This window comes from Aedes albopictus, chromosome 3, assembly GCF_035046485.1.
Source record: "Aedes albopictus strain Foshan chromosome 3, AalbF5, whole genome shotgun sequence".
Classification (NCBI taxonomy): Eukaryota; Metazoa; Arthropoda; class Insecta; order Diptera; family Culicidae; genus Aedes; species Aedes albopictus.
Window position 1 is genome coordinate 278,460,410 of NC_085138.1, and position 23,900 is coordinate 278,484,309.

The window sequence follows — 23,900 nt, forward strand, 5'->3', positions numbered from 1 at the left end:
ATGAAACCAATCTAGAGTGCCATGCTGCAATGACCTTGACAATTGTCAAGCCACCACAAGATTGGCAAGACGAAGTTTGCCGGGTCAGCTAGTTTATATTGAAAACTTTATATTATTTCAAAGAGGAGATGTTTTTACACGTCATGAAGCAGAACAAGATGCTTAGCAATATTCGTTTTTTGTTAAATTTCTGGCTAAACTTATATGATGAAACTACTAGAAAATCACTCTGAAAAAATTTCTCCTCCGTAATGTTTTACACAAGTACCTAACCATACATTTTCTTATAAAAGGTTAGCTGTAGGTATTGCCTAGTAGATGCAACGAAAAAAGCGGGCTGTCATTGCTCTTTTTATTTAAAAATTCAATATTTTCGACCATATGTCTAAATATTAAGAATGGGGGTGAGATTGGGTCAAGTTATTGAGTGCACATAACCTTAACTAAAAATTCAACTTGTTATTTAGTCCCCATTTGACGTTAGAGTGGTACCATGTTTACGGTATCTTCATAACAGCACTTTTTTTTCGAAAATATGTCGAAGAAGTGTCAAGCGAGTGTGTTCATACGTTTAGTGCCTAATATCATTTATAACAATAAACCCATGTGTTTGGACAGCTCCTCTTATCATCAGCTAATCTTCAGTGTATTGCAATATCGTAAGCTCACAAAATAAACTTAATAGCGTTCATCTTTTCCATTCATTTTTGAAATTTTAAGGAAATATCGTGAAACTACTAGACCGTAGTGGGATCCAGGAAATACCGGGGCTATAAAACCGGTAGCATAGCACAATGTCGGAAAGCGAACGAACGTCGAATTGCGGCATACGAGATTGACATGTTTTTTTCAATCAATCTTTCAATGGGCCCCTTGCTCATTGTAATCCCCCCTCTTCTCATGGATGTTGAAATTTCAAATGAGGATGGTTGTGGTAGCTCAAAATGGCGATCTAATATACAAACGTTATTTTATCAAATTTCAACCATTTTTTTTGGTTGTATTAGCCCTTTTAGATGGATTAATCATTTCTTAACATTACCTAAGTTTTTATTCGTCATGGTTACATTGTATTTTAAGTAGGTTTACTAGATATGATCAATAAAATTAACTTATATTCTTAGATAGGCGATTTCGAATACTTTGACCTATTCTCACCCCCTCTAAGGGGTGAGATTGGGTCAATTTTCAATCATTTGTAGTTTAGTAAGCAATTCATATAATGTGATACTTTCTTGCCAAACTATTATTATCACATAGAAGAGTACGGATTACTGCACGAATTTATCCTGGCCTGCTTACTCTCACACGAAATTTGACGTTTGAGCGGTGTCGGCACCTCTCAAACGTCAAATTTTCTGTGAGAGTAAGCAGGCCAGCGTAAGTACGTGCAGTGGACCATATATACCAAATAAAAAGTTATTCCGACTTCAATTGCATTTGTTATTTAACAAACAATCTTTGAGTATCCTTTTTTGACCCATTCTCACCCCCAATGACGGTAACTCAAAGTTGGACATTTTTTTGAAAATCGCCGTTTGTTCGATCAATTAGGCACCACAGTGTAGCTGTACCAAGGCCACCTATGTCCCTGTAGGGCCTTTCCGTAGCCGAACGGCGGCGGTGGCCACCTGCACCTCGCACAGTTGCCGCAGTCAGTGCCGTGACGATCTCGTCTAGGTTTTTAATCTACAGAGCCGCTTCCGCTGTGAGAGCCGTCACCTCGATACCCTCGTCTAGGACCTTTCCCGCCAGACACTTATAACCAGCGCCCTTGAGCGCAATGAGCGTTTCACTTGTACGAGTACGTCTCATACTGCGTACATCGGCTCCAAAATCCATGAGCTTGGCGGCGTTTCTCATCACCGTCATAATTTCCGAGTACTCAGACTCTTTCGTCTTGATGACGAACGCGTCATTCTTCTTGCGCTTGATAACTGCCTACCTATCTTTCCTTGGCCTGGTGTACCTGCGCTCTTGTGCCACCGACTTTTCTACCTCTTTTTTTTTCCTTTCCACTAGGGTTTAAGGGACATCTAAGGGGGCGTCCTTCCCCTAACCTGTGGTGGCTGAGGACGTATTAACGGTCGCAACTACCTGTATTCTCCAATTCGAGACGGGCCGGCCTTTTCAGGCTCACCTGTTCTAAGCTTACAGCTTTTATCGTCGCGGTTGACATTCGGAGCTTCCTCTGTCAAATGTTCAACCATTTCGGTGGTGAGTTAAGGACAGACCTGTTAGAATCCCAAAATGGCCGCCACAATGGCCGGATTTGGCACCTACTCAAGATTTTGAGCGCACAAATCTCTTCGTAAACAAAACCAGCGCACTTGCACACGGGTTCGATTTTCTGTCGATCCAGGAACATCCATTCGTAACTCTAGGAACAATCCAGTATCATATCCAAACTAATACAGTGCGAGAAATAAGTATAAAGACAGAGCCGTTTTCCATATAAAATAATCATGTTTAGGGATCAAAATCTCTTTTTCTAGCGATTCGATTGTTATGGAATTGTGTCTGCAACCTTAAAATAACTAGAATTTTGGCTAGAAATATAAATCATCATTCATGAAAACGTTTAGGGTAAATGTACCAATAGTGGTGCTATTAGTAGCTCCTTGTAGTAAAATAATTGAATAAAATTGATAATACCACAAAATAAAGTCTGAAAACGTTAATCGGTAGTTTTCCACTTAAATTTATCAGGAAAAATGTAAAAAACATTGTTTATTTCAGTTTTTGCTAATAAATCACTTGCACCAACTATAGGTACACGGTTCCTATTAGGGAGGTAAGATTTAACATTGGTTCATATAGTGGCGCATCCCATTGAATTCTTATGGGACACACCACTATAGGAACACTACCACCACTATAGGTGCAAAGGAGCAAAAAAATTAAGGAAAATAATTGTTTAAAATAGAGTTTTCGGCTAATCCTGAACACAAAACTGAATTAATGTTATTAATTAGGGGTGATGCATCTATTAAAAATCTCATTTGCAAGCTTTTTGGTCGAAATAGTGTAAAATTGCCACTACCACCACTATTGGTACTACCTCCACTAAGGAAGCTTTTACTCTATATCGACTTTTCAGATTCATATAGGGTAATTTTCCAATTGTTGCACGGCTAAAAACTCGCCTATTGTTGCACACTCCATGTTATTCACGGCTAAAAGTGCAACAATTGGAAAATTACCGTAAAATGGCGTGTTAAGAGCTCATGGGGTGTTAAGGGATTCATCTTCACATACTACTTTGAAAAATCGCCAAACCGTATAAAAATAGATTTACTAATTCCAAATTCGCTTCAAATATGTGTAGGAAATAAAGGCATACTATAAGGGTTATCACTCATGAAAATACGGTTTTAACTGGACACTAGACTTAAAAAATAGAACGGCATTAATTTTCCTCAATTTCACTTCCATTGAAACATTCATTTGTAAGGTCAGAAATATTATTAGGAAAAGTATGTCTGTAATCGTAAGGTGTTCATTTCATTTATTTAGTTCACATCAAATTCATGATAATACTGAATCAACAATTTGCCGCCATAATACTCGATTTGCAGCTGCAGCTCTCCATCCTCGGTCACGCCCAACACTCGCCAGATCACGCTCCATCTGGTCCGCCCATCGTGCTCTCTGCGCTCCACGCCTTCTTGTGCCAACCGGATCAGTTGCAAACACCAGCTTTGCAGGGTTGTTGTCCGGCATTCTTGCAACGTGCCCTGCCCACCGTATCCTTCCGGCTATGGCCACCTTCTGGATGCTGGGTTCGCCGTAAAGTGCAGCGAGCTCGTGGTTCATTCTTCTCCGCCACACACCGTTCTCCTGCACACCGCCGAAGATCGTCCTTAGCACCCGTCGCTCGAAAACTCCGAGTGCTTGCAGGTCCTCCTCGAGCATCGTCCATGTCTCGTGTCCGTAGAGAACCACCGGTCTTATTAACGTCTTGTACATGGTACATTTGGTGCGGGGGTGAATCTTTTTTGACCGTAGTTTCTTCTGGAGCCCATAGTAGGCACGACTTCCACTGATGATGCGCCTTCGTATTTCACGGCTCACGTTATTGGCAGCCGTTAGCAAGGAACCGAGGTAGACGAATTCTTCTACCACCTCGAAAGTATCCCCGTCTATCGTAACATTGCTGCCAAGGCTTGTCCTGTCTCGCTCAGTCCCACCTACCAGCATGTACTTTGTCTTAGCCGCATTCACCACCAGTCCGACCTTTGCTGCTTCACGTTTCAGGCGGGTGTAATGTTCTGCCACCGTTCCAAATGTTCTGGCAATAATATCCATGTCATCCGCAAAACAGACAAATTGGCTGGATTTCGTGAAGATCGTACCCCGGCTGTTGAGCCCGGCTCGTCGCATAACACCTTCCAGGGTGATGTTGAATAGTAGGCAGGAAAGTCCATCACCTTGTCGTAGTCCCCGTCGAGATTCAAATGAACTGGATAGCTCACCCGAAATCCTTACTTATCGTAAGGTGTTCTAGAACTCATTTCAAATGAAACTAGGGTAAAATATTTAAGGTTACTAAGATGGTTTTTGAAAACCGACAATTTTTGTGAAAAAAGTCTAGTTTCATAAACTGGTGGGGTGTTAGGGGATTAAATTTCTCATATAACTTTTTTATTTGTATCATGATGTTTTGAGACGATTGATTAATTTTATAACAGTTACAATTCTGAAAGAAGTATTACGGATTTCATTTTGGATGATAAGCATCCCAACATTTGCTATTGATGATAAATTCAACCAATACAATAAGATCTTATGAAACAAGTGTTAGATTGATACATATAATTAGAAAACTGGTCAAATGTTCATACTCAATGCCGCGGTAGTACCCTCTTTACAGAAGTTTGTGTTCTTTAGGTGTTTTGTTATGTTCTAGCGAAGGAGTATTCTTCAAAATAGATTTTCCATCTGTTTTCTTATATAAATATTATCAATGATTGGCGCTATAACGTGACATCCAAAGCTTTTTGAAAAAGTGGAATATTCTCAATTGTTCCATATATTATGTAAACAAGACTGTCACTAACAAAACCAAGAAGACTCATAGTTACTAAAATATCCCAGAATCTAAAATACGACCTATCAGCGTTGCTCCAGAGTAGAAATATCAGCATTGAATACACAGTTTACACTCTGGGCCATCTAATGATGCTTGCATATAAAACATTTCAATATACATTAGTTTTAAGTGAACCATAAACTGTAAATACACATCCTTAGTTTACAACCTGGTCGTCAGTCTGAACTGTTCAATTTGGTTACTCTAAATAGTAACAGTGAATAATGTGTTTGTTAAAAATTGAAGCCACTCAGGTACAATTGATGGTGTTTTTCAGATTTCGAGGCTTTAACAAAAAAAAAACTTATACAAAAGTAGATGACAGTGAAATGTCCCTGCACTTTTAGGGCTTTGATAATCTTTTTCGGCGATGTTCAAGAAATATTACAGTCACTGTTTACAATCAATTAATTTTTATCTTTCTTTGAAATACAAGAACTTTCACATTCATCCCCTTAAGTTCCTTAACACCCTATTTTCATATTTTTCTAAAAATTCCCACATTTTGTTGACTATCTTCAATTTCTCCAAAAAAATCCTCAAATTTTGTAATCTATATGCGTAGCAGGCAGCAAGACAATAATCGGACTGCTTTTTCTGAAAGTTTTAAGAAGCAAAACCCATGAATTATTGGGGACGAAAATTTTTTCCGTCCCTTAACACCCCATTTTACGGTACCCTAAATATAAAGACACTTATTTCCATATAAAAATGTGTCTTTATATTTATTTGAATCTGAAAAGTCGATATAAACGTTTTAATGGATGATGATTTATATTTTTAGCCAAAATTCTAGTTATTTTAAGGTTGCAGACAAAATTCCATAACAATCGAATCGCTAGAAAAAGAGATTTTGATCCCTAAACATGATTATTTTGTATGGAAAACGGCTCTGTCTTTATACTTATTTCTCGCACTGTATTATAGATTCGTCAGTTTTCTAAGGGAAAAAGGGAATTTTATACTTTCGTGTCGCATTCCATTAAAAGACAAAATGAACAAAAACTTCAAATTTATTTTGCAATTCATACCGCAACAAAACACCAAGAATTTTACAAAGTTGCTTTTTCAGCAAAGCCTCAGCAGCAGGTTTACTTCTACTTCTTATTTGCACCACACTCAAAGCGACCGCACCGGGTAATGCATATTTAATACACACTGAAGACCTGGGTGCAGCGGATAGGTACAAGAGGGACTGCAATGCAGCGGGCGGGTACATAACTTATACTTTGGCCGGGCTTTTTCAGGAAGTCTACGATGGCAAGGCGGAGAAGTCACAACCGAATGCGCGGTGCAAAATTTACTATCATCGTAGCGCGTAGGAGCGAGCGAATTGTACCGTCACACGGTCGTCGACAGAATTGGGTGCTAATTGAAATGTGGATCTACTTATCCGCCAAATTAGGTCAAGGATAGCGATAATTGCATTGTTATAGCCGCAGGGTAATGAATCTGGGGAGTCACTACTTGAAATTGAACTGCATTGGTTTGCTGCGCTTGCTCCCTGAAGTAGTGGATCTATTTCGTTTGGAATTGTGCTGCTAATGGTTGAACGCAACTTGTTCAAGAAAAACCCACAACTGGGACCTCAGAAGGGAACCCAACAAAAACCCAGAGAAACACAAATGGAAACTAGTCCGGTACATACTAGTCGCATCGTGGCACAAAATTGGCGGCGGTGTGGCTAGTTCATGCGTCGTCGCGTAGCTTTATTTGTTGCACAAGGCACACACTGGTCAAACGTTGGTTAGTGGTTATGCTGTAATATAAACCTAGAACATGGCATTATGTAATTCAATATGTTTTATCAGGAAAACACGCTCCGATATGGTTGGCTGTCTGAATTGATTTTGCTTCCTGCATCATGTCGAATCAGGTAAGCCTACTGACCACTGATGACTTCACAGATGGGAAGAAACGTGTCAGAAACCCTCTACAGAAATACTTATATGATATCTATCGACTGGGTTAGTCTCCATTAGGAAAACCGCATAGATATCGCTTCATATTGGAAAACATGTGTTCATATGTATGTCCACATAAACATGCATAGTACGAAACACGTTCTTCCAACATGAAATCACTTTGTGTTAACCATGGGGTCTTCTGAATATAATCCAAGAAACCCCGACAACTACTAACTATGAACCCAGTAAAAATAACTCTCATAGGGGCTGTTCATAAATCACGTAGAACGTATATAACACAGCGTAACAAAAATTAACTTTTGGTCTGTCTCAAGAGCAAACTTATGTGTCTCCGAAGGTTTTTGGGCCGCTGAATCCGAATCCGGACTCAGATTTGCTCTAACACGTCACAATTTTGAGCTATACCTCAATTTATAGGGCAAAATATGCGATTTTGGGCTTTTTTGACTGCAAGCCATTAAGCATGGAAATACATTTTTTGAGCAATCAAAAGGTTAATTGGTCAATTAACATCTAAATTAACGACTCATGCAAAATACTTCGTTTTACCAAATCGATTTTGATAGTTTTAAGTGATTTATGTTAGGTACGATATTTCCCATACAAGTCACCCTCCGAAAGTTGCATGCAAGTTTTCATACTAACATAAAATGCTTAAATCTATCAAATTTGATTAGGTAAAACGAAATATTTTGCATGAGTCGTTAATTTAGATGTTAATTGACCAATTAACCTTGTGATTGCTCAAAAAAAATATTTCCATGCTTAATGGCTTGCAGTCAAAAAAGTCCAAAATCGCATATTTTGCCCTATAAATTGAGGTATAGCTCAAAATTGTGACGTGTTGGAGCAAATCTGAGCTCGGATTCGGATTCAGCGGCCCAAAAACCTTCGGAGACACATAAGTTTGCTTTTGAGACAAAAAAATGTTGCGCTGTGAATTTGAAATGGCAATTCAACATTTTTTTACAAAATTGTATATACTTTACAAAAACGATAGAGAAAGAATTTTAAAAATTGCGCCATTGCTCAGTACAAGTTGTGCGGGAAAAATTAGAAATTTCAAAGTCATGCACCTAAAACCGGTAAACCCGACAGTTGCAGTTAGACCAAACATAGGACAAATAGCGATACACGAGTTTACCCCCTGAGGAAGACACCAACCCCGTGTCGAAACGTCGGGCAAATGAAGAACGTCGTTTGTTCAACAAATGACTGCGTAGCCAAACATGATCAATTTCACCAAACAGTCGATTTAACATCAGCTTAAAAATAATTTTTAATTTTTTTCACAATGGGTGCTCAAGACTGAAAGCAAGTAAGTAGTCTTCTGGAGTACCTGCCGGGATTTCTTCTAGAGTCTTTCCGACATGCTTCCAGAGTTCTTTCTAAATTTATTCAAAGTTCCTCCTTGAATTTCCATAATATTTCCTCCAAGAACGTTTTTCCGAGATGTTCCACTTTTCTGCCGTAGTTTCTCTAGAGATTTCTCCAATAAATGTTTGCGAAATTTTTCGCAAGATTTCACCTGAACTCCTTTTGATATTTCTCCTTGATTTATTTACAAGGATTAAGGATTCTCGTAAGTTATTTATGAGACATTCCGAGAAACACGCCTTGAAAAACAAACCCTGTAAGAACTCCGCACGTAACTATTAAAAAATCCCACAAGGAGCAACCAGAATCTCAGGAAAATTTCTGATAGCGATTCCGGGAAGAGCTCTGGGAATAATAAAAATACAACTATTGCGCATTGCGCAGTTAAAAGTGCGACGAGGAAGTGCGGAATCTCAAATAAAAGTGCGATTTGGTGTCAGATCGTTTCGGTGTCTTCACCGCACTTATTCATTAGCTCATGGTGAATAAGTGCGGTGAAGACACCGGAACGATTTGATGCAATATCGCACTTTTATTTAAGATTCCGCACTCTGTCACAGTCCAGTTAGAAATGCAATGAACTATAAAAGGATGAAATCTTCTGTGAGAAGATCAAAGGTTAAACTTCAAAAAAAATCCCGCAAGAACCTTTAGGAAATATCCCAGTTGAAATTCCTGTAGAAATCCAGGGAGAAACTCAAGAAGAAAGTTCATGGAAATTTCTTGAAAAAATTAAAGGAGAAACTACGGATGAAATCCCGGGAAAAACACCTGCAGAAAATTCGTGAAAAAAATCCTTTTAAAAAACTTGGAGGAGCTTCAGTAGAAATCCCAGGAATAACTTCTGTAGCAACTCTGGGAGGAATCTTGGGAAAATCTACTGGAGAAGTCCCAAGAGGAACACCGGAAGGAATCGTGGAACATCTTCAAGAGGAAATCCGAGAGAAACTCTATAATTTCCGCGACAACATCTGTGACATATTCTTGTGGAGATATCAGGATGAGTTCCACGAAAATATCCTTGGACAAATCGCGACAATTTGCTCGGTAGAGTAATTTTCCAATTGTTGCGTGGTTAAGGAAGCACCGCTGCATTTTGGTTTTAAATGAAGAATAATCCACATTTTTAGTACGTCAATGTTAACGCACAAGAGGATGCTGTTCTCACAAGATTTCCAAACCCCAATTATTGCACAGATTGTAAGCGTTGAAGTTCCATTGTGGCACATTACGTGTTCAATTGTTCCACGCCATTTTTTTCTTGGCTTTTGTGACAGATCAACTCAAACGTAGGTATCATTGCAACTGATTCCGTGAAACATACTATATTTAAAAATAACGAAATATTGCAAATCTACATAGGTACTACATTTATTAGAGTGGATAACTGAAACTGAGGAAGATTACAAGTGGTAGTCGAAATACGCGTATCTGTCAAAGTATATGCAAAAGAGGGCGGAAATAAAAGCTACAAAACTGATTACACTCATCCGAAAAGAGTATTCTGCTTAGAGTGGTGTTTTCGAACTTTTTCAGCTAGCGACCCACTTTCGATTTTAACAGATTTTCTCGACCCACCAATACGCTTTTAGTTAACATTTAAAAATTTGAGCAGAATTTTCAGATAAACACATTTGATCGCTTTCGTTGTGATAAAAAAAAACTATTTGTTGAAAAAATATTCAATTAAAAATTGTAATAAGTACATATATAATAAATTAGGAAACGCTCATTCTAATAAATAGATCGTTTTTGTATTTTGAAAAAAGTCAAGATGCTCAAGTAATCAGTTCCAGTCTCAATAATTTGAAATAAGTTGTATTTAATGCATTCTTAATCATTCTGGCTCCATGCCATACTACAGAAATTCACAGATTTTAGAGATTATATTACACATTTTAGGAAATATAGTGCAATTTTACCCTTCAAAACCTTAAGAATTTCATTTCAAATGAGGGTGCCGTAGTTGCGCAGTTTTTTTTCCAATTCATGCATTTCATATCGTCGTGCATATTTTATAAAATGTATTAAACATATTGGGTTGAAAAAGCTAGGTACTCTTTAATTACGACGAATGGGTAAGCATCAAGAAGAGTAGAATTTCAAGAATTATAGTACGGCTGGATGGTCAAACTTGAAACTTCAACTTCTCAATATGATCCTTCACACACACTTACTGGAATTGTATAGTATTCATTCACCTGTTCTGATTTCAGCGATGGTTTAGATTGTCGAAGTTCAAAAAAAAAAACACTGAAGTTACCTCAAACCAAAGTTCAGTAGAAATAAACAGATGATTCGGTAGAAATCACGAAACGGTTGGTTTTTTGGCGATTTTTAGTACCGTTGTTGGGGGTGACAATGGGACAGAGAGGCGAGATTGGGTCGAAACAATATTTGAAATATCTCATCAAATATTGCGAATATTGAATCATCCTCGAAGTTGCCAGCAGTTCCGGTCGAAAAATTAGGTTTCTATCGCAGTTAGCTAATTTTTGATAAAAGCTTGAAAATAAGGCCTTGTTAAAATGTAACTTTTAAGGATCGATGACACATCACACTTTTAGGTAGATTGATACTTTTAGGGGATGGTTACATAAGGATGAATTTCAAAAGGCAGAATGCACAAACGGCTGAATATAAAAGGCTGAAATTAAGAAACTGTAACATAAGGCTGAAATTACAAGAGGCTGAAAATTTAAAAGGCTGAAAATGCTGCACTTATAAGTTATAGCATTTCTTCCTTTTCTTGGAGTTACGTCCCAACTGAGATAAAGTCTGCTTCTCAGCTTATCGTGTAAAAGGCACTAAGATACTTAATGCCAAAGGGAGTCAAGAAAATTTTCATTATCAAACGATCTTGGCGCGAACGCGAACAGAACGCGCATCCCTCAGCATAGTCCTATGTTTTGAAGCTGAGCTTAGTGAAGAGGCATACCAACAAACACAAAGAGTAACTGTTAATATTTATATCGTCCTTCTTTATACTTGAAGTATTCTTTCGAAACATGTTGTTTTGAAGATTCTTGTCATTATGGCTACTAACAATATCATCAGAGATTTCACCTTCTTTGAAATATATGCTATTCTTTCGAAAAAATACTGTCTTAGTAATGTAGGCGTTTAATAATGCATATAACTTTTCGATGCAGAACATAGTTAGAAAAGCATGTTCCCCCAAAATGGCTTAATTTGGCCTTGGGTGCGGTAGGACGAAAATAGTCGACGAAAACTAGTCTAATCACTATTTCAGCCTTATGTTATTCCAGCCTTTCGATGCATTCAGCTTTTTGTAATTTCAGCCTTTCGTGTTTCAGCCTTTTGTTATTTCAGCCTTTTGTAATTCAGCCTTTTGTTCTTACCCCCTTTTTAGAATCTCGAACTCAAATCCATCATACAATATATTATTGGTCAGTGCAGGGCTGTTACACATGGCGCGGATTTTGCGTTTTTCGCGGTTTTTGCGTTTCGCGCCGATCTTGCGCGTTTTTGTCAATTTCGGCGCGGCTTTTGCGGAAATAGTTTTCAAATGCACTTACATTCAATATTTAGACATCAGGCTCAACACAATCAGTAAAAAATAATGAACATTTTAAAATGAGAGTTATGGGGCTGAGTTTTCTTGGTGATACTAAAAGCTGTTTTTATGGAATTTGTAAAAAGACGCCTACCGGAACTTTTGGAGAAACATTTGGTTGAATTTTGTAGTCAAATCTGATTGGTTTTCTGACACAGCATGTCGTGAAAATTCAGAAATTCCTGAAAAAATTCTGAAGATTTTTTCGATTGCATTCTTAGAAAATTACATGGAAAAAGCTTTGGTAAAACTCTAGTGATTTTTTTAACATGCAGGACTTTTTTCATTCATTATTGATAAGTTAATAACGGAGTTCACGAAATTCCCGGATCAATTTTTGTGGAGTTTATGTCGAATCGATTTTTTTTGCTAAAATTTTAATAGAATTATTCTAAAAAAAACGTAAACTTCTGTTGTACAATTTCTCTTTGATTTCTAGTTGTAGCACTCGTTGTGAGAGGAGTTGTGGTTATTAACAGTTATTAAAGGGTTTCTTGGTAGAATTTTTGAAGGATGTTTTTGCAGAATACTTGAAGAAATCGTTGAAGCTTTCGGAATCCTAAGACTGAGGACATTCTTGCTTAAATCTTCACTGAATTTACAAGGGTGCGATTTGCCAGAAGCTATTATCATAACTTTCTGTTGGATTAATACTTTTTACATATCTTTTACGCAATGTTCAGAACATTTGCCAGACATTTTTATGAAATGCTTCCTTTTTATAAATATCTATGTATGTTTGTAATGTTCAGTCTGTAGAGGCCGCAAGGTCGAAGACGGTGTAATTGTCTTTCTCCTCCTCCTCCTCCTCTCCTCTTCTTGGCGTAACGTCCTCACTGGGACAAAGCCTGCTTCTCAGCTTAGTGTTCTATGAGCACTTCCACAGTTTTTAACTGAGAGCTTCCTCTGCCAATGACCATTTTGCATGTGTATATCGTGTGGCAGGCACGAAGATACTCTATGCCCAAGGAAGTCAAGGGAATTTCCTTTACGAAAAGATCCTGGACCGACCGGGAATCGAACCCGTCACCCTCAGCATGGTCATGCTGAATACCCGTGCGTTTACCGCCTCGGCTATATGGGCCCTGTCTTTCTCCATTAGAATTAAAATTTATTGGTGATTTAATCAATGAATTTCACTAGTATTACTCTATTTCCCTACTAACAAAAGTAGCTGCATAACAACTTATTAAGCAAACGCCTTTGGAAGCTTTCTTCCAAGCTCCTTAAGCTTTTTTACAGCCGAAATGTTAGTTGGGTTGTATCTTCATAAAATAAGTTTCTGTAGAAAGTAATCCAAGAAATTCTCTAGATGTTTCTGAAAATTTTCTTTCAATTCTCTCGAACGATTTTTGGTATTTACTACAGATTTTATTTCAGGATTTGTATCTTAACGTTGGTTATAAATTGTTTCAACAAAATTACCAAGAATGCTCCTTTTTCGGAAGTGTTTTAAGGAAAACCTATTCTCGTAAAATAGCAGACACACTGATTGCTGAACAATCAAAGAACTATCGACTCAAAACTTTTTATTCGAATAAAAAAATAGCTTGTATGCAACATTTTTCAGTTCTTGTTTGATGTATAAGTTGTCATCTAAAGTCATAGATTAATAATAGTTAAAAATTATATCATTAAAAATGCTCTTCATCTGGAAGGCAACAAAAGTTTGGTTTTTTATGAGCTTCAGTCATCAAAATCATGTTTTTGTATTGGCGCGGATTTTGCGGTTTCCAAATCGACACTTTTGTAACAGCCCTGTAAGTGGTATCAATCTTGACCAGTACTTTATTAACTTGCTTTGTAGCCAATGCGGAACAAACTCGATTCCCTTGGCCCATTCTCACCCTCTCGAAGGGGTGAGAATGGGTAAATTGTCATACACTTGTAGTTTTAAGGAATCTTGACGAACTCCAAATATTTTTCCATAATTTATACATGCATTACCGAACATCACATTCCAGTGATCAAAAGACTTTTTCATCCAAACAAGCAAATGTTATTGAGCAATGAATGCAGGCAGGAGTATGCATTTTTGACACAATCTCTCCCCCAACGACGGTATTCTATTGTTTTTTTCTAGAATTCTAGCTGCTGAACTTGGCACAATTTTTATTGCGTGTAAATATAACTGAAAATGGAACTGCGAGCAACAACTTGGACTCATATATTTCAGAAAATATGAAAAATCTAAATTTTTACCATAATCTTAAACTTTATGATTGTTAGCTCATGTAATCTAATCAATATCCGATGTAATTCGGACTAACACTTATAATATGAAAGCTTGAATAGTGTAAAGGAGAAACCCCATCTCTTGAAATAAATCTGTCGATTCATCAAAAGAGTAGATATTTGTGAATTTCGAAAATGGTTAGCCATATAATTTGTTATAAGTTAAGGTAGACTGATATTACAACTTCGCCAAAATTTCGCGACCCACCAAGACTCAGCCCGTGACCCACCAGTGGGTCGCGACCCATAATTTGAGAAACGCTGGTTGGGCGATAGACGAACCGGGGTAGATTTGTTAACTTTATTCCAAACAGGGTAGGAAAACGGTTACATATTTCCTGTAGATTAATTGTTATATTAAAACAGCGCAACTTTTTTTTTATCTCAAAAGCAAACTTATGTGCTGAAACCTATCAAATTCGAATTGGTAAAGCGATTTTTTTTGCATTTGTCGTTAATTTAGATGTTAATTAACCAATCCACTCTTTGATTGCTTAAAAAAATATTTCCATGCTTAATGGTTTGCAATAAAAAAAAACCCAAAATCGCATTATTTTCCCTATAAAATGAGGTATAGCTCAAAATTGTGACGTGCTGGAGCAAATCTGAGCCCAGATTCGGACTCAGCGACCCAAAATCTATCAGAGACATATTAGTTTGCTCTTGATACAGACCAAAAGTTAATTTTTGTTACGCTGTGTTATTTCAATTGAGTTGTTTTTTTTCGAATTTTTATAGTAACTCACTTTTGGTGATTCGTTATCGCAAGTTGGTGTGAAACTTTGGGTCGAAATACAACAAATTTCTCTGGATGAGTGCCTACACAATATTGTTATTTAAAAACTTATTTTTGAATAGTTTAAAGTACTTACTATTTGATCGATCTCACCTTAGCATAAGTAATATTAAGTATAGATTAAGAAAAACTATTTCAGTACAAAACCTGTTTATACTAATACCGCACTGTAAGATAGTATAATTTACATGTATGAAATATTGTAGCGCAATCTTCAATTCAATAATATTAATGCACCTGTCTTGGATAATATATAAATTTAGATTAGGCATTGGCAATACGCTCAATAAGAGGATAATTTTAAGCTCAATTTTGTAATTTAGCTACGGGCTACCTGCTGCACTTCACGTTCGCAATGGCTGTTTTGTGGTAATTGATCGTTATTTTCGTAGATCATATCTCCGCTCTACGACCTTTCACACAAACGGCGATCATCTTTGTGTGACTCGAGTGTGGACACGTTTGTACGTTCGCGTTCATAGAACTGCGGACATTGGGGCTCGTTGGATCTCTGAATATAGCGGGATCAACACACTGGCTTAGAGGGTTCGAAAATTCGGCACAAGATCATACTCAATCAGTTGAATTCTTGTTTTATAGAATTAAAATGCCTGAAGCTGTAATTTGTTCGGTCGTTGTCAGTATAGCTCATGTCGTTTACATTTTGAGATCTAACTATTTCTAATCAATATTCATTAATAATCCCTAAAAATATAAGGATTCACTTCAAGATTCACTATTGTTTTTCTGTATTAACGAGATTTTTAGCCCTAGGCTAGTTCATATCGGGACTCACAGTTTACTTCCATTCCGAAGGAAGAACTCGCATTTTGTGAGTTTGTCGGGAGTGGGATTCGATCTCAAGCCCTCGGCGTAACAGTCACCTGCTTCAACAATCACACCAGGTTCGTTCCTTGGATAAAGGTCTGACTTCAATGGCAAATATTTGTCATAATGACAAACAGTCTCATGGCACCTTAAGAATAACAAACTATTTTCATTTAGAAAACTGTACTGACATATGTCTTTGAAAAGAATGCTATCTAAGTGTGCAACAATTGGGTGGTGTGTATGTAATTAATTTACTATTGGTCTGTCTCAAGAGAAAACTTAGATTAACATCTAAATTAACGACTCATGCAAAATATTACGTTTTACGAAATCAAATTTGATAGGTTTAAGGCCCCTTAGCGTGTCAGCTCAAATGTTGCTCTTCTTATTTGATTCTTATTCCAAACAGTCATCAAGCACGATAGTAGTTGTGTAGCCTTTCTATACCAATTCCATAAACAAACAAACAAAAATAGCACCTCTTTGTCTCGGTACCTCCAAAGTAAACATTTCGAGAATATGAATTATTTGAAAGCAGCTCAAGCAGTAAACTACTCTACTTCAATGAATAACAAGGAAACATATCCAAATGTCACGAAAAATGTTAGATTTTTTATGTAACAAGCCAGAAATGATCAAATTATTTTGGTACGCTCTCCCACTGTTTATGTTTGCTGCAACAGCAGTGCTGGCGGACTGCTTGGTGAAGATTTCGTAAATCATAATGCTTTGCTTATTTCACTAACAATTGTGGTAAACAACTTAAAAAATAATCACCCCACAAATTATTTTTGATTTTATGACGCATAAACAATGTGTTTGACTGGATTTTTTAATTGATTTCGATCAATTTCATTGATGTTTTGGCCAGCAGGATCGACATCACTGCGTGCAATGATCGATGATTGTGCGCGCCAAAAGACATCACTGCGCTGCCGTCGTCGTCGTTGGTTCTGCGGTGGGTGGTAAACACCGCCAACCACATTTTAGTGCGGTCGAAACAAATCGTTAAAAATGTCTACTTTCGAGTGAAATAATGCTTATTAATCGTGATTACTTGGAAAGAGGCTTGTATTTGAAGTAGTGTGAATACATTTTTATGCCGAATATCTCGCGTGAAATTGATTATTTTATAGAATAAGATAAGTGTCGATTTTTTACAAACATGTATTGGTGCAATGTTGTGTAAAGTTGATTTCGGTAATGATTTTGAAGAAGCCATTTTGCGATGACACGCTAAGGGGCCTTAAGCGTTATGAATTTCAAATAACTCAACGTACATATGTACAGATGGGTAAATTATTGGTTAAATTGGGAAAAAATCCACAGCTCAGGTGAGATTTGAACTCACAACCCTTATTCGCTAGGCCATTGCTTTACCAACTAAGCTACCGAGCCAATTAATGACCCGGCAGCTTAGTTGTCATAAGGTAATTAAAATCTCATCGATCTATATCATCTTCCCCTAAACCGCAAATATAACCATCTCTGTTGTACATACGTACGAAGAGCGAAAGCGATTTTTTTATTGTTTGAAACTGTTTGCCTATCGTACAGGCCCCAACAACGACGCGTTTGATCGCCTTTCAGGTAGCAATTGTTCTTCCTCTACAAGTATATATTTCCATGCTCAATGGCCTACAATCAAAAAATCCTAAAATCGTATATTTTGCCCTAAAAATTCAATTTTTCAAAGAATTCTCACTGTAATTCTTTCAGGGATTTCCAGGGAATGAAATTAACGATCACGATCGCGATCATAGAAAACTCTCTCACACGCATTATCGGCGAAAAAAGACGTGCGATAAATTCAGACCCCGAGAATGTGTTCTCGCTCGTTCCGCAGCGCGGAAAACGGATTATCGCCAGCAATGAAAAGAAGGCTGGTTTGCTCTCTGCGCTTTGTTCGCCTTTCCGTCTGGCCGTCGCCACCAAAGGTAGCTTTTATGAATTAAATTTCTTCCTCCTTTCGAGCAGCTTGTGTGGTCGCGTGGTTATGGTGCGCGCTTAGAAACATTTTTGTGGAGAGTCTAGGTTCGAATCCCATTGGCGGCACAATTTTTGTTATTTGCCTCCTGATAATTATCGCGATAACCGGCAAGGTGATAAAGTTGGATAACGAAAATGGCAAGAGCGATTTTCAGTTTTCGGCTATCTTTGGTCGTTGACAACGTTGAATTGTTCGGTTGCTCGGAAAATGTCAATTTTCGTCTCAATTTGCTGATAATTTCATTCCCTGGGGATTTCATTCAGTAATTCCTCTCAGAATAGATCCAGAAATGGCTGCTTGGGTTCCTCTACAGATCCATTCTGGGATACATTTCCATTGGGCGGCAAGGGAGAGGTTTTTCCTAATTTTAGTGAAGGATGAGCCTAGTGTATGGATGATAGGAAATGGGAGTGGCTTAACCCCCGAAACCCATCCCTTGTGCACGGGCTTGTCTCTTGGGATTCCTTTAGGAATTTTTCCAAGAATTGGGTATGATTCTTTCAGATTGTTAGAGTTTTGTTTCGACACCTATCAATTTCAAAGAGAAGAAGAAGAAGAAGAAGAAGAAGAAGAAGAAGAAGAAGAAGAAGAAGAAGAAGATGGTATGCTGGTTCGACTGTGATTTGAGATTGGGTATAGGTTCGGCTTTGCAGTCTTGTTTTATTGGAACAAACTATTTAATTTTGTCCGACGTTCTGATGCCGGGTTCACACTAAATAAAACATCAATACTTTAGTTTCCCTGATGAAGATCCCGCAGCCGGTGTCGAAACGCTGGACAAAATTAAATAGTTTGTTCCAATAAAACAAGACTACAAAGCCGAACCTATTTCCAAAGAAGAAAATTTAAGATTTTAACGCGGTTTGGCATGCATGCAGAATTCATCCATGAATTTCTCCAGGAATGCCTTCTGTGATTCCTCCAGAAATTGCTCCAGAGATTGCTTCCGGAACTACTGAGCATGTGCACTGCCGGTGGACGCATAACTGTCCCATGTGCAAAAACAAACAATCGAGAAAATCGCGTCCAAAGTTCGAAAAAAGTAAATTGTCTCAACTATGAAGTATAAGTGCTGAATCGTGTTCTAACATCAACCAATTTTTAATTTGAGCACTATGTTTTGTTTTAGAGCGATTTTATAGTTCCATAGGATTTCCAATGAAACGTGACGCTTATGCGTCCACTTTTAAGAATGTTACAAATCGGCCATGCATTTTTTCAACAATTTTCGGAACAAACTACCTATTTTTATTTCTCCATATGATAGCACCCCACGATACATGGTCATGGGCTGCAAAATCTCAATATTGCCAAAAATGCACATGGGACAATTATGCTTCCACTGGCAGTGCAAAGGTGACCTGACCGTACAATTCATAATCGCTACTCTGAGATTGATTATTCGAAATTGCACAACGAATCACCGTTGAGTAGCTTACCGTTGTTAACCTTCCGTAACTCGCGCGATTGGCTAGCTGCGTCAGCACCACGCTAATGCTGAGTATAAAAAGCGAGATTTTTTCAACGTGTTGTACAAAATACAACAGCGCGATCGCTCGTGGGTTAATGCGCACCTTCAAAAAATAACGTCGCCGACCACGTCCTTACGTTCATCGAGGAAGGGAAGGAATGTTAGTATGGCGTGTGTTACTACTAGAGACCGAGATCACCTCTTTTTCTCCACAACTGTCTTGGGAAGGAGTTTTTATTAGTGGGGAGGGAAAAAATCCCATGAACGGGATTCAATTTAGTAAATGATGTGATTCATACAACCTCCGGTTGAATCAAAAACCTTTTGACTAATATGTAATACATGTCGTAATCGAAGATGACGAATCATTCAAATTATATCGTAAATGCAATAACTAAAGAAAACATTACAATATTAATGATTAAAACTAACTCGGGAACGTGGGCCGACACTTGAAGTGACGAACGTTATGTGTTGGGGTATGCACATCAAAATATTGTTAAAAATGTTATATCCTATACTGTTAATGATCTTAATAATATGGAAGCACGATGAGCACGATAAATATCCATCCAGGTATCCACTGTGATTACCCCAGTTGGCATCCACGAATCACATTGAGCTCTCCTCCAAGAGGGAATTCATCACTCTTGAAACACTTATAGATTCCGTGAAGAAATCCCTTCAGAGATGCCAAATCGTCCAGTGATTCCCTTAGGAATATTTCCAAAGATATGCAAAACGGAAAAGGCGGGTAATCGATTGCGTATTGCTCCAGCACTCCGATTAACGAGAACATATGAATTTAGCGCCTTCAAATGATTTTTGAGACAGATATGGTCTTCGAATAAGTTGCCTCTTTCTGAAGTACATGAACAAAAAACTTGCGTATATCTTTTCATAATGTTGTTAAAAATCGTCTAAAACATTTTTTTTTTCTTTTCTCTATTTTCAGTTTTCACATGGGGTCGGAAAATGGGCAAGAAATTCGATCTCCTACGACGTGGTAGTGATGCTCAAAAACTTCCAACAACGCCGTCTCCATCGACAAATACGCCCAGCTGCGTGCCCATTTTCAACTCGGATACTATCAAGAAAAGCAAATCCGTTCCATTGAAGCCGTATCCACCTACTAATGATCCATTGGTAAAGCTCAATAGCGAACGATCATCGGGGACCTTCAAGAATTTCTTTTATCGCATGGGATCTACTGGTATGCTTAACCATCGATCGAATCAGTCCCAGAAGCAACAACAGCAGCAACAAGCAAATCAAGAAACTCAGCCAACCAGTCCTCAGCAAAGCTTGCCATCTCAGTCAGGATATATGACTAAGAACAAAACTGATGGACACTCTACGCTATACCGTAGTAGCTCGACAAGTCAGCTGAACACGTCGTCCTACATCAAGTGTGACGATCCAACCGAGGGTATTAATTTGGCCAACGGAAATCACAAAAACGCTGTTAGCAGTACAAATCTGAATATTTCATCAATGGAACAATCTGCGACAAAGCAGACCCCTTCGGCAAAATCTTCAAGTTGTGACGATATAGTGAGAGTTGCTGCAACGCAAGAACAGCTATCTAAGAAAAATCATTTTCCTTATGCTTTTCTCCGATCAAAATTGTCCGTTCTTCCGGAGGAAAATGGAGGCTCAGTTATAAACTATAATCGAATAAAAGAAAACCTGCTCCGATCGGGAAATCGTGGATCGGTCATCAGTTTGCGATCTGATTTGGATAACATTTCCATAACTGACTCTCAGTTAAATATTTCAGACAATGGAGATGTCTTTATCTCCGGTAATGATTCGAAATCCATGACGGCGTGCGATTTGAGCTCGATATCTCGTAACAATTCCATCAAGACGCTAACGGATGACCACAGCTTTGTCAGCAACTACCAAAGATTGAGCAGCTGTCTCAGCAGCAACGAGTCCGGCTACGATAGTGACGGTCGCCATGCTGAGGATAAGATTGACGAAAATGGATCCGGTTCGGCAGCCAATAGCCTCACAGTTCATCATGGTGCCTCGAGTCTGGTGGATCCGTACGCTGATGCCATTCGAAGCAAGGATCAATCGTACATGTTCGGTAGCCGGAGACGAATGTCTTCATCGAGCTCAATAGCGTCGGTACACAATTTGGACAGCAGCACAATCCGGCGACGGTTTCGACAAATCAAATTGGAGAAGCACAGTGCGGACGAGGTTATCGGTATTGAACTGACACCACAGACGGTTAACATGGACGAGGGAGACTGCGAAACTAGGTATCTGGTGACGGAGATCGATCCGGAAGGAATTGCTTACAGGTGAGCTCGCTTGTGACGACGTGTTTTAAAACACTAATAAACGTACAAAATTTTCAGACTTGAGTCTTGGTAGAATTATTGGTAGAACTTTCAGAGGCAAAAAAGCAACTTCTCCAAAAAATTTTGCTTAAAAAAATAATGTTTCAAATATCAAATCTATTATTGCATTCCCTACTTAGAACATTCTACTTCTTTGCACTCTGAGTAGAAAATTGTCATTAAAAAAAAAAAAAATTATAAATTTCCTAATGATTTGTTTCAGAGACGGCCGCCTACGCATTGGCGACGAGATTGTCAACGTAAACGGGCACCATTTACGTGGCCTGCAATCTCCCAGCACGGTACAACGCATACTATCGACTTTTGTCAACAACATTGTAGACCTTGTCATTGCACATGACGAGCTAACTACGTTCAATGCCGACCTGCACCGAAAGATTAAAATCGACGCTAGCGTCACGACCAAGCAGGTCAGCGAGCTGGAAGTCAACGGTGGTGCCGGTACGGTACTATCGACCAACAGTGGCACTTATAACTTGAACTCAAGACTGCAGCCAATCACAATCAACTGTTCAACACCGATTTCGAATGGACAATTGAAGCAAAATCAGCAACAGCCCAAAGCTACCTTTCCAATGGCACCGATCTACTCACCAGGGGACTACGTTCCGGTCTATGCGAACCGTATCTCGATCTCCAACACCATATGTGACGACGAAAAGTGGCAAATGCTGAGCAAGCAACGGAGCGAAGCTCTCGGAAAGGGTGGCTACTCGCAAATCCTTGGATCGAAACGAGTGATCAAAGACAGTGATGAGGATATCGTTATAGTTCCATCCACCGCGACGAATGGGGATCACTCAACTGAAGCAGGACTTCGTACACTCTATCGCCCGGTGTCGCAAGGCAATCTGAGTCTCCATTCATCCATCGCACATCTTGCCAGCAACGTCGAATGCGACGATGATGAAATGACGGCTGTATCCCGTCCAATCACCATGGTTGAAATTATTTCGGACACCATACGGAGGAATGTACCCTTCGGTAGCATTAGCAACAGCAACAGACAAGCGAACCTGGATTATCGATCGATCAAAATTAAAAAGCCAGAAGATATTCCAAAGACAGTACAAAGGATTCGATTGAACTCCTGTAACGAACCCAGCAGTGTTTCAAGTTCTAATTCCGCTGAGGGGAGTATCGCTTCGGAAGATGGTCCCGTTGATGCAAGCCCCTTGCAGCGTTCAAAAACGGAACAGAACATCAGCAGCAAAGAGGAGATGGATATCTCGATGGAAAGCACTAAATACGAATCGGGCGTTCGAATTTTGATCAATGAAGAGGGCTCGTCGTACATCGAGGGTAAGATATATCATTTTTGGGTTTTGATTTCAAGATCAATTATGTGACGGTTTTCTCAAACCTTTAGGAATCCACAAATGCATCTACGTGACTGTCACCTTCTACAAAGGAGCCGGAATGAAGTCACTCGGGTTCAGCATCGTTGGAGGACGGGACTCTCCCAAAGGAAGCATGGGAATATACGTAAAAACAGTGTTTCCCAGTGGGCAAGCCGCACTGGATGGGACGCTCATGGCTGGTAAGAATTTGTTTTAAATTGTTAAATATCTTCCATATAGTGCAAATTAGGTCTGATGGAAATGATTTATGACACTGGCCCAATGCCAGCGTGTCCGAAATTCGTCCATATATGTTTCAGATAGATAAAATTGATCTGAATAGGATTGAACTCATAACAAATCGTCCGCGATCACCGCACCGCACAGAAACAATAAATAAAAATGATATCTCTTTTCAGGTGACGAAATAATTTCAATAAACGACGTAACTGTGCACGGAATGAGTCATGCTGAAACAATTGGGCTGTTCAAGAACATCAAGGAAGGCCCGGTAGTGTTGAAGCTTGCAAGACGAAAGTAAGGATTCTTTATGATGAACCATTCCGATCAACCATTATTCAATCAACGTTCTTCTTCCAGGTACCAACGCGCCAAATCAGTGGACAATTTGCCAAATTGAGATCAGCAAGGCCAATGCTCCAAACTTCTTCCATTCCACATCAGTCTTCCCAAACAATGAACCAGCTGTCTGTGTCTTCCAACAGGAATTTCAAACCATAACTAAAACCGAGAACCTGATACGTAACGTTCCCTCTGACTCGACAATATTCGAAGCTCCCGTGCTATGCCAAAAAAGACACGCCAACATCTTATCCGGGTGTCTTGGCACTTAATTCTAGTCACTATTTTTCTGTGTACTTAATGTTG

At 38.7% G+C, this 23,900-nt stretch overlaps 1 protein-coding gene across 1 annotated transcript in view; it reads left to right on the top strand.

Moving 5' to 3' along the window:
* LOC115257403 (uncharacterized) overlaps positions 1–23,896 on the top strand; it is a 344,293-nt gene extending 320,397 nt beyond the window's left edge. The window contains exons 5-9 of the mRNA XM_029856965.2: positions 20,253–21,612; positions 21,875–22,974; positions 23,042–23,212; positions 23,432–23,549; positions 23,613–23,896. Of these exons, the coding sequence (XP_029712825.2) occupies positions 20,253–21,612; positions 21,875–22,974; positions 23,042–23,212; positions 23,432–23,549; positions 23,613–23,652 (2,789 nt within the window). The 3' untranslated portion in view covers positions 23,653–23,896. The remainder of the gene's footprint in view (positions 1–20,252; positions 21,613–21,874; positions 22,975–23,041; positions 23,213–23,431; positions 23,550–23,612) is intronic.
* Positions 23,897–23,900: the final 4 nt, after the last annotated feature.